At 41.0% G+C, this 13726-nt stretch overlaps 1 protein-coding gene across 1 annotated transcript; it reads left to right on the top strand.

Annotated features, from left to right (window-relative positions):
* Positions 1-3385: 3385 nt before the first annotated feature.
* BCL2L10 (BCL2 like 10) lies at positions 3386-8456 on the top strand. The gene is made up of 2 exons (XM_069098063.1): positions 3386-4425; positions 7690-8456. The coding sequence occupies exons 1-2, from the start codon at positions 3838-3840 to the stop codon at positions 7822-7824; spliced, it is 723 nt and encodes a 240-aa protein (XP_068954164.1). The 5' UTR covers positions 3386-3837; the 3' UTR covers positions 7825-8456.
* The last annotated feature ends 5270 nt before the right edge of the window (positions 8457-13726 follow it).

Here is a 13726-nt window from a genome sequence, read left to right as displayed (position 1 = left end):
TAAAGCCTACACCATGGTGGAAATAAACTTACCTAAATCTAATTTCCTTCATAGAACCAGTATTTATGCGGCACTTTAAGGTTTGCAGAGTATTTTATAAACACTATCTTGGGGCAGCTTGGTGAATAGAGCACTAGCCCTGGAGTCAGGAGGATCTGAGTTCAAATTTGACATGCTTACTAGCTGTGTGACCTTGGGCAAGTCACTTAACCCCAATTGCCCTGCCTTCCCCCCTCCAAAAAGAAAAAAAAACCATCTCATTTTATCCTCACAACAACCTGGGAGGTAAGGGCTATTGTGGCTCTCATTTTACAGATGAGGAAACTGGGGCAGACAGGTTAAGTGACTTGTCCAGGGTCAAAAAGCTAGTAAGTTTCAGAGGGTTGGATTTGAACTCAGAACTTTTTGATTCTAGCTCCTGTGCTCTGCCCACTTCATCCCTAGTTGACATAGATTGACTGACATATTTTTGTTCTTTGGTCTTAATATTTCCTGGTAGAAGACAGTGGCATTTTGGTTTTAAGACTGGGAGCATTTAGGGACTGTCCCAAAGTAGAATGTATATATAGCTGCATTAACATAATGGCAAGGAGGATTTCCCCAGGTTTGATGGAAGAGAGAATGCCAGCTTCGTTTTGCATTACAAATAGTAATGACTCATCCTCAAAAGAAGCCTCTTATGACTAATTTGCCCTAGACTCCAACCACTCAATCTGTAGCTGTCTATGAGGCCAGTGAGTCTTGTCCTGGAAGAGGGCAGACTGTATCATCATGAATATGTTTAAAGTTAAAAGTTCTTAAGCTTTTTCATCATACAAATCTCTCCAAAGTAGGGGTTCTTAACGTGGATCATACAGATATGGTGGGTCCTTTATCTTGGAAGGGGAGGGGAGAATTTACATATTTATTTTAATATAATTGCTTCTTTTATAATCGTGTCTTATTTTGTGCATTTAAAAATATTAGTATGAGAAAGGGTCTACAGGCTTGACCAAACTGCCACAGTCAAGCAAGCAGACAATCAAACACATTTATTAAATGCTTCCTATCTGCAGCTAGACTCCATGGATAGAGTGCCAGGCCCAGAGTCAGAAACACTCATCTTCCTGAGTTCAACTCTGAACTCAGACACTTACTAGTTGTAGAACTCTAGGCAAGTCACTTTACCCTGTTTGCCGCTATTCCCTCCAAAATGAGCTGGAAATGGCAAACCATTCCAGTATCTTTACCAAGAAAATCCCAAATGGGCTTACAAAGAGTTGGACACAATTGAAAACAACTCAGTAACAACAACAAAAAATGTCAGGAACACTGCTGAGGGATAAGGGTACAAAGAAAGGTAAAAACAGCTGCTGATGAGTCCAGCAGATCACGTATTAATGGAAGAGACAATTATGCAAACATGTTTCAATGTAAATGGCAGATCCAAGCCTCAGAAGAGGATGAGAATCCCTGCCCTAAAGACATCAAGAAACTCCTTTCACAACTCCACATTCTTCTTCCATGAGAACAGAAGATGAGGGCCCAAAGTTAAGCTCCCTGTTTTGAGATTGTGTTGATAGTCTTGCCTTAACGTGATGTTCAGGAAGCCACTGTGTTATAGACTATACTTAGCACAGTGCCAGGCATACAGTAGATGCTATATAAATGCTGAATGACTGGAAAAATTGACTGTAGGCCCAACCTTCCACTGTACTGTAAATTCAGAGTAACCATCATTTTATGGATTTTAAAGTCTTCAACTTGATGCCACTTCCAGAGTTGCTGCTTCTGTGACAAAGAGCCTTGGAAATTTAGCTAGCCTGCCTCCACTGAAGGGATTCTCATCATACTGTGTAAAATGGATAACAGCAGGATACCCACCTGCATAACAGAATCTAAAAGGGGTCATAGTTTTCCTTCAACAAACATTTACTGAGTTCCTCCTATGTGTAAGGCACTGGGCTGGGTACTGTATGAAGAACAGAATACATTCTATGTTCTCAGTCTGCAACTTGGTAAGGGAAATTATATTGTATACAAAGAAAAAGAAAAGACCAAGAAAACCACCCATGGAGTGCAGGGTGATGGGCATGGGGATATATGGAGCGATCTGAAGGCTAGAGGGCAGGCCTTTGATTCTGGAAGAAACTGCCTCTAACACATCTGGACAAACACACCATGTGGACCGTCAAAAAAAAGTACAAGAAGATTAACAGGTACCTTCTGAGCTATACCAGAAGAGAGGGACTCTTTGGGGGGAAGTACTTACTGAATATCTATGTGCTCAGTTTTGTACTAGAGGTGGTGGGAGATACAAAGAAATATCAGAATAGTCCTTACCTACCCTACAATCTCATCGGGAAGGTGCGTCATAGACACACATAATAATTAGAGAACAATGTAAGTCAGAACACAACTACGTTCCAAAGCCTTAGGGGTCCATGAGTGAGACTAAAGGAGAGCTTCAAATACCAAAAGGTTTTTGGTGGATACTTACTGAAGGATCCCCTTCAGTGTTCATTATAAAAAGGACTAAAGCATCCAGGCAGCCTTTTCAACTATACCCTGAAATACACTGTGAGGGGTAAACCTAAGGAGAAAGTCCTCCTCAAAAATGAAGCAGAATAATAGGATTTAAAACTTGAAGGGACATTAGAGATCTTTTAGTCTAACCTCCTTACTTTTTGGAGAGGAAACTGAGGATCAGAAATGTTACCTGGGAATATCCATGGTCACAGTTATTGAGGCAAAGTTTGATTTGAACCAAGAGTCTCTGACTCCAAAACAGTGTTCTTAGACATATCAATGCCCACAAGCCCCTCTAAGATTAAGGAAGCCCAGAACTGCCTTCACAGAGCTCCTGCTCATTAACTGCCTCTTTTTTAATAAACCAAAATGTATTTTCCCTTTCTCACACCTCCTTCAATGAGGTGGGAGGGGAGGGGAAGGTGGACAGTAAAACTCCTTGTAACAACTATGTTCAGTTGAGGAAAAAGAAATCCTTCATTGACTCATCCAAAAATGCATGTTTCAGTATTCATCTTATGTCCCTCACCTTTCCTCAGGAAGAGGACAGTAATGGCATGTTCCATCCTTGGTCTTCTGGGATCAAGGCTGGTCATTTTTATTGATCAGAATTCTTAACAATTAACAGCTTATGACGACACAGAGTTCAGAAATACCCATTCTCCCTGCTTCATACAGACACACACTAGACAACAGATACATATTCAAACCCACAACTCTATGGGAGTCTTCATTTGAAAAAGTTATACATCTCCCATAAGCCAGATCGCTCAAAGACTGGACTGCCTGATCGAGCCTTTTCCATTTTCCACCCCCCCATCCCACCCCCGTCCCTATTTTCTTTTTTCCTTCTCTCTTTTTCTTTGTCCAAGTCCAAGGAAAGGAGCTAGCTCCCAGCTTCTATCCCCTATCTAGAGCTTAGCTTTTTTGCACATGCTCAGTTTTTTGGAAGGATGCGGGAGACTTTCAAGCCCCCAATCCATCCCGCCCCCTGTTCCCATTTCCCCGCCCGAGATGCTGGCTTGCTCTGAGAGGAAGGAAACGACACTTGAGTACACGGGACGCAACCCAGGATTCTGACGTGGTGGTCCTTTCCCCTTAGGAGTCTCTCGTAGTGAGGCAGAGATTACATAAAGAATTGGAGCGAAGCCCACTTCCCCTCCCCACCTGCACCCCCGGCAGCTTTTGTCCCAGGCAAGGGCTGAAACGAGAGCGGGGAAACCTCAGGTGGAGGGAAAGTGCTGAACTGGACATGCCCCAAGTTAAAAAGAATATGGCACAGAAAAAAATGAAAAGGAGTCGGCTGGCAGGCGGCAGGCAAGCAGGCAGATGGGAGGGCGTGGCGAGGAGCTACAGCCCCGCCCCAGGGTGGAGAGAAGAGAGCAGGACCCTGCCTCCAGCGAGTTAAGAAGCCCAAGCCCTCAGCCCGAGGAAAGTCGCTGTGATTGCAAGCTGGTCCCGGGCTCTCTCCCTTCTGGTAGAAACATGGACTACAAGTGTGCCCTTCGGGAGGAGACGGCGCAACTGGTGGCCGACTACCTGGATTACAGCTGCCGGCGGGAAGGCTTCCAGGAACAGCCCCCTACCACCCCAGCAGCCGGTACGATGCGCCTGGTGGCAAAACAGCTCCGCCGGCGTTACCAGGACTTCTTCGAGTGCGCCCAGAATCAGCTACTCGACCATTCTCCAGAGCAAGTCATAACCGAGGTGGCGGAGCTCATGAGCCAGGGCGAGTTCAACTGGGGCCGGGTGGCAGTGCTGGTGGTTTTTGCCGGGGCGCTGCTGGAGACAGAAGAACCGCAGAAAGAGGAGCGAGTGCAGGAGCTGCAGAGGGAAATGAGCCGGCGCTTGACGGAAGAACTCTGCAACTATCTGGTGGAGAAGAAGGGCGCGTGGCTGCAGGAGAACGGAGGCTGGGTAAGGATGGGAGGCATCCTTTTTCCCGGGGAGGGAGGACCGATTGACTGCGGGACGAGGGGAGGGGGCGAGGCAGTCGTGCCTGGCCACATGGCCTGGGATGGGACCGGACGGTGGAGGTCAAACCCTGCCCTTACCCAGCCGGCTTTTTCACAAAGAGTCACGTCCTTTGAAAATTCCTGAGTAAGCAACGAAGCCCCCCTCTTTCCCCAAGCCCCCTATTTTCTTGAGGGAGTGGGGTAGGTGGGTGGGTGGTCTTCTGGGGCGGGAAGCCGTGTAGGTGGCCATGGGCTGTAGGAGGATTGTGTGGGGTTTCCAAGGTTGGGTGGGAGGCGGGGGAAATTCCATTTCAATCAGACGGGGAAGTTCTGCGTTCCGGCCGCGAGGGCCCTTTTGTAGGTTGGATTTTTTTTTTGTTTTAGTTTTTAACCGGATGCTTAGTTTCTTTGGGGGCAGGTTCTGAAAGTAAAACTCAGCAATTAGTAGACGCTTCTTGTTTTAAGGCGATGTGGGGGGGTCTAAAGCAGAAGTGGAAACAGTCTCGTTTCAGGGTGGATTGGCTTGTTGGGTTAAATTTTTGTCTTTGCGTTCCCCCATCCCGCAAAAAAAAAAAAAAAAAGAAGAAGAAGAAGAAAGAGAAGGAAAGTCGCAGGACTTTGGTTCTAGTCAGCCAGGGGTTTTTCTCTATTCAGTTTAGTCTGGATGCTGGGGGTAGTTTAGCTGGCTGGGTTCGTTTTGTCTCTGGCTTTCCCCTCTCCCTCCCCCCAAAATGTGGCAGGACTTTTCTTCCACTCTCCCATGGGCTTTTTTGGAAGCTCTTATATCAGGCCTAAATGTTTTGCCCATATATGGACAGCTCATGACCAAAAACTTGGAAAATCAGCTGTGGGATGCAGTTGGGACTAACGATTCTAATTTGCAGTTTATTCTTCCTCCGCACACAAGAGTTCAAGCACTCGAATTCAAATGCTGCCTCTATTTCTTACTTTATTTCACTTCCAGACCTATAAAATTAGGGAGGGAAGGTGATCTGGATTAGGTAGGATCTTATCACCTATTTGAATGTACCTTCTTCTGGAACCTAATTGCCTACCCACCTGGTCCTTATTTTAGCTTCCAGAACCTTACACTTCTAACCCCCCCCCCCCCCCGGTTATTCTTCCTCTCTGGTTCTTGTCGGTAGGAGTTAAAGGACAGCATTTGCCAACATCTTTAGTGACTCCCTACACAGTAACACACGCCTAAGGGCCACTTGGCCCTTCTAAATATGGGATGTTCAAACTCCTACCTGGGAGTTAGAACACCTGGGTTCAGTTCTTACTTATTAGCCACAGTGTCCTTGGACCAATTCCCTTACCTTCTTTGCTCACCTGTAAAATGAGGGAACAGAACACCTCTAAGGTCCCCATCCTCTATATTGTGTGTCTGGCCTTATTTCTGCCACTTGTGGCTGAACTTACTTTCAGGTTTGTGTTGGGACTTTCATGTGGGTCACCACATTTCTTAAAGGTTACCAAAAAAACTGGGGGCTGTTGTGGTGATTTTCCTTGACCTAATCTGAATAATCAGAGACCTAATTTTTTTTTTTAAATCCCCACCAGTGGAGGTGGCTAGGTGGCGCAGTGAATAGAGCATCTGCCCTGGAGTCAGGAGGACCTGAATTCAAATCCAACCTCAGGCAATTAACACAAAAACTAGCCGTGTGACCCTGGGCAAGTCACTTAAACCCAATTGCCCTCCAAAAAGCAAATAAATAAATAAAAATCCCCACCAGAGTCCCAGTGTCTAAACATTGTAGGCCTTTTAAATCATAAATGAATGAATTCAGTATCTATATATCTATATCTATATCTATATCTATCTATATATATATATATATATGGTGTTGCCAGGAAACTAGGAAAAGTAATAGGTATTTATATAGCTCACCTACCACTAGGTTCCAGGCACTGTGCTAAACACTTTACAAATATTTCAGCTGATCCTTACAACAACCCTGGGAAGAGAGGTGCTGTTATTATCCCTATTTTACAGTTGAGGAAACTGAAATAAATGGCAGTGATTTGCTCAGGATCACGTAGATGGTGATCCATAGGCTGGATTTGAACTCTAGTCATTCTGAGTCCAGGCACAGCATCCTCTGCGTGGTGGGGAGGGAGGAAGAAGATGTTTACTTTTAAATCCCAATACTTCTTCATCCAGCATCATTTCTAACTTGGAAAATATGGTCAGCATTTAGGCATTTTACTGGGATTTGCTTTGAAAGAAGTTGATGGGAAAACCAAGTGTGGCACTTACCTGAACATTAATGGGAGTGGGGGGGGGGATTTATATTAGTTTATTTGGCAGAAAATAGAGTATAAAGAGCAAAGTTGCCAAAGGAATGCCAAGTACAGCTTGTTTATGCAAACCCCTCAACCCAGCAAAGTTAAAATGCAACCATCTGGAGTTTAATTACTGTCACTTCTGATTATCCTGAATGGAGATGGCTGGAGCAGCTGCCAGCTTTAGCTTCTGAAGGGTCAACTGGGAATCTAATAACCGGGAGGGTCTTCAAAATAATCTATGTCTTTTGTTCAGAAATATGCATGAAATTGGTGGGTAGCTCATGTGATCACTTCTGATCACTTCCCTCTATATAATCATTATTTCTGGTGCAAATAACAGCATTCAGTGGAATCTTTTTTCTCCACCAAAGTATCCAGACACTCAGTAAGAAGCTGTTGTTCATTCTTTTAGCAGTTTGGGAAAGCTAGATGGCACAGTATAGTGTTGGACTTGGAGCCAGGAAAACCTAAGTTCAAATGCTGCCTCAGACATTTTGTATCAGTGTGACCCGTGAGCAAGCCTCTTAACCTCTTTCAGCCTCAGTGTCCTCATCTGTGATATGAGGGTAATACTAGTACCTATTTCCCAGGGTTATAATGATTATCAAATGAGAACTTGTAAGTTTTGCTAGCTGTTACTAGCTTTGTTACCTTTTATCATATCATGACTTTTCTGCAATGGACTTTTAAAAATAACTCCAAATATTACCAAATGCCTCATTACCAAAGCAGCATCTCTAATACAGGCATGTAATCTTTTATATAGAACAAACACTGATATTAGTTTTCAGCAGATGTTGAACTTTTTTTTGAGGAACTGGGAGCGACAGACTAAACTGAAAAAGTACAATGCCTGCTATGTTCTAGGGATGAAAAGATAGACCTGATGTTTGGAGAGTCTGAAATAATCAATGCTTTCTCTTCTCTTCCCATCCAGACTGGCTTCCACCACCACTTCACCCAAAAGCAGTCTCCTCCACAAAGTGAACCAAGTAGTACCCTGTGCTGTATAATGGCCGCAGCAGCAGGATTTGGACTAGTGGGATTAGCTCTTCTATTAGCTGTACGATAATGGATTTTAAACTGTTTATACCAATCTTGGAAGCAAAGACTTAAGAGATTTGGAAGAGGACCAGGTGCAGAAGAGAGAATGGCCTCCGTTGTTAATTACCATCTGTTAAGATGATTAAAGCTGGAAGAAGAAACCAGATGAACATGGAAACATCTCATCAGGACTGTGAAGGAGCATTTGAAAATGTTCATCTTTTGGTTTTTTATTTAGAAGCTTTCATCTTGAACATTGCCATAATTGATTAACTGTTCTCTCTGTACAATGCTTTCTCCCCCATCCCCCACCCCTGTTCTCCTCTTAAACTGGTTGGCTGTTCAAAGGCTTTTGTGGAAGGGGACTTGAAACGTTGGTACTTCACGTAAAAGTTGTTTATGGTATGTCTTGTAAGGTGATGGAGCAAATATCTTATCCAAGATTTCAAATGCCTTTAATAATGGGTATCTGATACCTTTCCTTATGAACTATTGGATGGCTACAGTTTAGTAGAAAGTTCGAAGTCCTCTGAAGTCTGGAATTTCTGGGGTCTTTGTTTCAATAGATCTTAATATATTTTCAAAGTATTTATCACTTTAGTATAGCATCTTTTTTATTCATTTTTTAAATAAGTCCTATTAAAACCATTTTCTTATGAAGTATGTTGTGCTTTTTTAAAATTGACTTTCTTTCTTAAATAAGTTTCTTTTTATACATATTGATTTTCATTTCCAAATTCCCTCCCTCCCTCTCCCCACCATTGAGAAGGTAAAAAATACAAACCACTAAATGAGTAAGTTTCTATACCCAGTGTTCTACTGCAGAAGTTATAAGGAATTAATCTCTTGCTTCACAATTAAGCAAAAGCCAATTATAAGCCAAAGCCCATAGCACTTGACTTTCTTTTATTCACACAAATGCAAAAGAAAAAGCTTAGAAATGTTTAAAAATAGGTCTTTGGATGGTCTTCTGTAGCCAACTGAAAACCAAAGGGGGTTCCTTCAGAGATTCAGTGGGCTAAGTATTTAAATCCAAAATGGAAGTTTCATTAATGCTACTCCATCTTGGAAGGAGCTTTTGGGGGGGTCACCTTCCAAAATCAAGATTTGAGGTAGAAGAAACTACCAAACTCTACCGGTTCTCTTTGAGCCCCCAGGATTCTTGCTACCCTTCTGTTCTTATTGAGAGGATCCAGTGACAATGTCTCCTTTTTTTACACATTTGTCAAGCTTTATTTTTTCCCCTCTAATACTCTCCCCCTCCCAATGCTGTGCTAAGTTCTGGGGATACAAATACAAAAGTTGAAATGAACTGAAGGTCACACAATCAAAAAAGATGGAGGCCTAGATATTTTCTTCATACTCCACTAATTCAAAAAACTCCAAAGAAGTATTATATGCCAGAGGTAGAATAATTATACCTCTCTCCCACAGGCTAAGAAATCAAGAAGCCTAACAAGGTAATAGCTTTATGAATTAACAGTGAAGAATACTACACCTAACAGGCTTCATTCAGCACTAGTTTCTATGCTCCAGTGGGGCATACTACCACAGGCTTATATAGTCACAACTTCCCCGATGCTGCTGCAGTTTTTGCCATCATGCTCTGTCTCTCAAATCACCCCTACTATGCTGTGGCAACAAGCAATGAATTTTAGGCCTCCACTCTGCCCAGATATTTGCAAAAGAGAGGACAGCATGTTCTGTCTGGAGCAGTCATGCCCAATCAGAAACCAAAAAAGAAAAAGAACTGGAGTAGAGTCCCAGTATTTGGGGCTACCCAAGGCCTGAAGAAGAGATTGGCACCTAGCTGGGTCCAATTCAAATTTCCAATGTACAGAAATTTATACTTTCCATTTTGTAAAGCATTTGCAAGGCAGGTGAGTGTTGACAATTACTGTCCCTCTAGGGAGACCTCTCAGTGGGCATAAATCACATGGAATTCCCCTTTACACTCTAATAGGAACCACTATGCATATCTGGAAAGACTTTATTACTTAGGCAGAATATTATAGAAGGATTCTATATTTTGATGGGAGCTCATTAAAGAAAGTCAATCTGCCTCTTTATTTAATTGAATACAAGCTGCATTCCTGTCTAGAAATCTTGTTAGTGCATTTAAGATGAAAAGTTTCAGACTTTCTTTTTCACCTTTTTCAAAAAATTGGGCTTTTACAGGTTGAAGTATGTTTTAGAGATGCCTTGATCCACATAGTATGTCCTTTATAAGTACTAGTTGCTTGATTGATTTCTCATTTCACAAAATGACCTTATCCAAGTTAACTATAAAACCTGAGTTACAAATTAATGTTTATCTGTTAGGGTCCAATTTAAGATTTGTATAGATATATGTGCACAGGTATGTCTATCCGCAGATCTGTATCTATGATCTCATTGATATGGGTAAGAGGTAGGAAGATGTATCAGATAAGGACACTGGGCTTGGAGTCAGGAACACCTGAATTTAAATTCCACCTGTGACACTTACTAGCTATATGTATCATGTACACTTCCTCGGTCTTAATTTCCTTATGTTTAAAATGATGAGGTTTTACTAAAATGGTCTCTGAGGTCCCTTCCAACTCTAAATTTGTGAACCTGTGATCCCATGAATGTTCCTTCCCAAGTCATCCATGCCTGCCCGTGTCATGCACCCACTGTCCATGTCCTCAGTTTCCTCATTTTTAAAATGAAGGGGTTGCATTAGATGGCCTTTGAAGTCCTTTTGAGCCCTAGCTGTGATCCTCTCAAAAATTTTTCTAGGGAGAGTCTATGCATTGGAAGTCTGCTTCAGTTTCTTCAGACATCAGGAGAGAATACCAGTGAAACACTCTGGTTATCCACCAATTCTCTTTCATCTTCATCATGTGACCAGTCCATAGTGTCTTCCTTGCATACATTTCTCTGACATCTTTTACTCCTGTACTTCATTGAAGTTCTCCATAAATCCTGATCAGTTATATATTTTAGCCTCCTTCCATGGCCCTCTGTGTGACAGTCATCTTATCTATGCATATGATTTTTCTTCACTTTGGGTTTCCCGAACAGCCTGATAGCAGGATTGTATGGGGTTTTTTGGATCAGCTTATTGACATAGCAATTTCTTTTTTTTTTAGATGATTCCTTTTTTAAAAATAAATTTATTTATTTTTAGTTTTCAATATTCACTCCTATAAGCTTTTGAGTTTTAAATTGTTTCCCCTTCTCTTCTTCCCCTTCCCCCTCCCCAACACAGCATACAATCTGATAAAGGCTCTATATATACATTCATATTAAATATATTTTCATATTAGTCTGGTTGTAAAGAATTAGAACCAATGGGAGGAACCACGAGAAAGAAGAAACGAAACAAAACAAAAACAAAAAAAGAGAGAGCAAATAGTGTGCTTTGATCTGAATTCAGACTCTATAGTTCTTTCTCTGGATGTGGACAACATTTTCCATCATGAGTCTTTTAGAGTTGACTTAGCAATTTCTATTGAGCGATCCTATTTACTCAGCATGAGATCTTTTAAAGACACAATGTTGCCAAGGTAATTGGGGGTGGGAGGTGAGCATCTAAAGCATGCTATTACAAATGCCTATGTTCTTATAAAGTATTTTCAGGAATCTCAGTCTCCAAGTAATTGACTAATAAGAGCCTTTGTATTAAAGAAATTATCATTTGATTTAAAAAAAGGCTATTCTTTTTTTTAAATCCACTTACTCATGAACTATTATAGGTGCACCTTTTAAAAGTCAAAAATATTCCTAATATACTATCCACACTAAGAGACAATAGTGATACAGATAATTCCAAACAGCAGAAATTTTTTTAATCACCAGGAGAACATTGTACACAAGTAATAACAATATTGTAGGATGAACAAATGTGAATGACTTAGCTATTCTCAGCAATACAATGACCCAAGACAATCCCAAAGGACTTGTGATGAAAAATGCTATCTGCCTCCAGAGAAAGAACTGATGGTATCTGAATACAGACTGAAGCATACTACTTTTCACTTTCTTCCTTTCTTTCTTTGATGTCTTTCTGTCTGTCTTTCTGAGTTTTCTTCCACAAAATGACTAATATGGAAATATAACATTATTTGTACATGTATAACCTACATCAGATTGCTTACCATCTTGGGGGGAGGAGGAGGGAAAGAATTTAGAACTCAAAACTTTTGTTAAAAGAATGTTATAAATTGCTTTTACATGTAATTTGGGGAAAATAAAACATTTTAAAAATCATTTCTTTTAAGTTTCAGAATGCTTCCAATGACTTACATTGAACTCAATAAAGAGAATATTAGCTTAATGGCAAATGATGATCATAAGGGAAATTCAAACCACCTAATAAGTTAAAAGAAATTTAATAATAGGATATGATTTGGCACATATATTAAAATAAGAAAATGACATGCTTTGCATGTCAAGTAATGTGCATGTTAACAGTGGCCTTTTTAAAAACATTTCCTTTTTGAAGATACTGCCTATAACGTGGGCTTCACGTGTTCTAGAGAAACAACCTGGCAATGGATAGGGAATCTCTTGGAATAAGGAAGACAGGGCTTAGTTTCATGCCTCTGGCATCTCCTGGCCTTGTGTGACCAAGGAACACTTAATCTCTCAATGCCCTGGGGACCTTTTTAAAAACTAGAAATTACTGGCAGGTTGTTGATCTTCATCAGTGAGTTTCCCATACATGGAACTCTGGGCAACCAAGACATTAGGTATTTTATTCACTCTACTAATGACTTCCAAAAAGGAGTTAAGATGGTTTATGAAATCAAACATAATGCAAAAGAGACAATTCAAAATAAAAAAAGAACAAAACAATGAAAGGAAGAGAAGCATAGAGATTACCAGGCATCTGAAATGAGTTAATTACAGCAGTTGAGCACTGAATTTAGCTCAGCATTTCCTGACAGCTGAAGGGGAAAGGGAAACAGTGAATTGTAAGGGTTTTATAGTCTGGCAAAAGAAAGCATGCAAGTTCATTTTCAGAGGCAAATATTTTCTTAGCATTGAATTCAAGAAGTTATTTATTGCCTGCATCCTCCTATAAGGAGCAAGAGATAACATAATGGACTGTGTCATCAGCAACAATTTCACAAATGACATCAAAAAGTGAATTAATTGGATATTTCTTGGGTCAACTCTATATAAGCACAAAGGACATGAAACCAAATCCTAACTTCAGAGAGTTGTCCAGTAAATAATTACTTATTCAACAAATATTTATTAAGCACTTACTATGTCAGGCGGTAGCCAAGTGGTTCAGTGGTTAGAGTGCTAGGCCTGAAATCAGGAAGACCTAAGTTCAAATCTGGCCTCAGATACTTAGAAGCTGTGTGACCCTAGGCGAGTGACTTCACCGTTTGCCTCAATTTCCTCACTTGTAAAATGAATTGGAGAAGGAAATGACAAACCCCTTCAGTATCTTGCCATGAAGACCCCAAATGGGGTCAAAGAGAGTCAGACATGACTAAAAAGACTAAACAGCAAAAACAATATATATAGAATATATATTATATATAACATATGTGTATAGATATGTATGTGTGTTATAGATAGATAGAGATCTCTAAAAACACCAGGCACTATGCTAAGTATGAGAGATACAAATACAAAGAATGAAACAATCCCCACTCTAAAGAAGCTTACATTCTATCAAGGGAGATAGCATATCCATATGTAAGTATATGCAGAATAAATAGAAAAAGAATGAATAGAAATATATACAAGGTAGTTTGGGAAGGGTCACTGGCGTCATTGGGGAGGATTCTGGAAAGGTTTCATGCAGGTTGTGCTTAAGCAACATGTTGAAGAAAGCTCTGAGGTAGTCTATGGAGAGGGCAGTGTAGAGAGAGGGAGAGAAAAAGAGGGAGGAGAAAAGGGGAGAGAGAGAGAGAGAGAGAGAGAGAGAGAGAGAGAGAGAGAGA

This window comes from Petaurus breviceps, unplaced genomic scaffold, assembly GCF_028583685.1.
Source record: "Petaurus breviceps papuanus isolate PSGF00001 unplaced genomic scaffold, PetGlider_PUasm1.0 37, whole genome shotgun sequence".
NCBI classification, from domain to species: domain Eukaryota; kingdom Metazoa; phylum Chordata; class Mammalia; order Diprotodontia; family Petauridae; genus Petaurus; species Petaurus breviceps.
Note: the sequence above shows the minus strand (reverse complement) of the source record. Positions and strands in the feature narration are given on the sequence as shown.

What these genes read in the sequence shown, in the direction of transcription:
- BCL2L10 (XM_069098063.1), top strand. Translation starts at nt 3,838, where the DNA reads ATGGGAGGGCGTGGCGAGGAGCTACAGCCCCGCCCCAGGGTGGAGAGA. An exon ending in TGCAGGAGAACGGAGGCTGG is followed by an intron (nt 4,426 to 7,689) that starts GTAAGGATGGGA and finishes CTTCCCATCCAG; the next exon opens with ACTGGCTTCCACCACCACTT.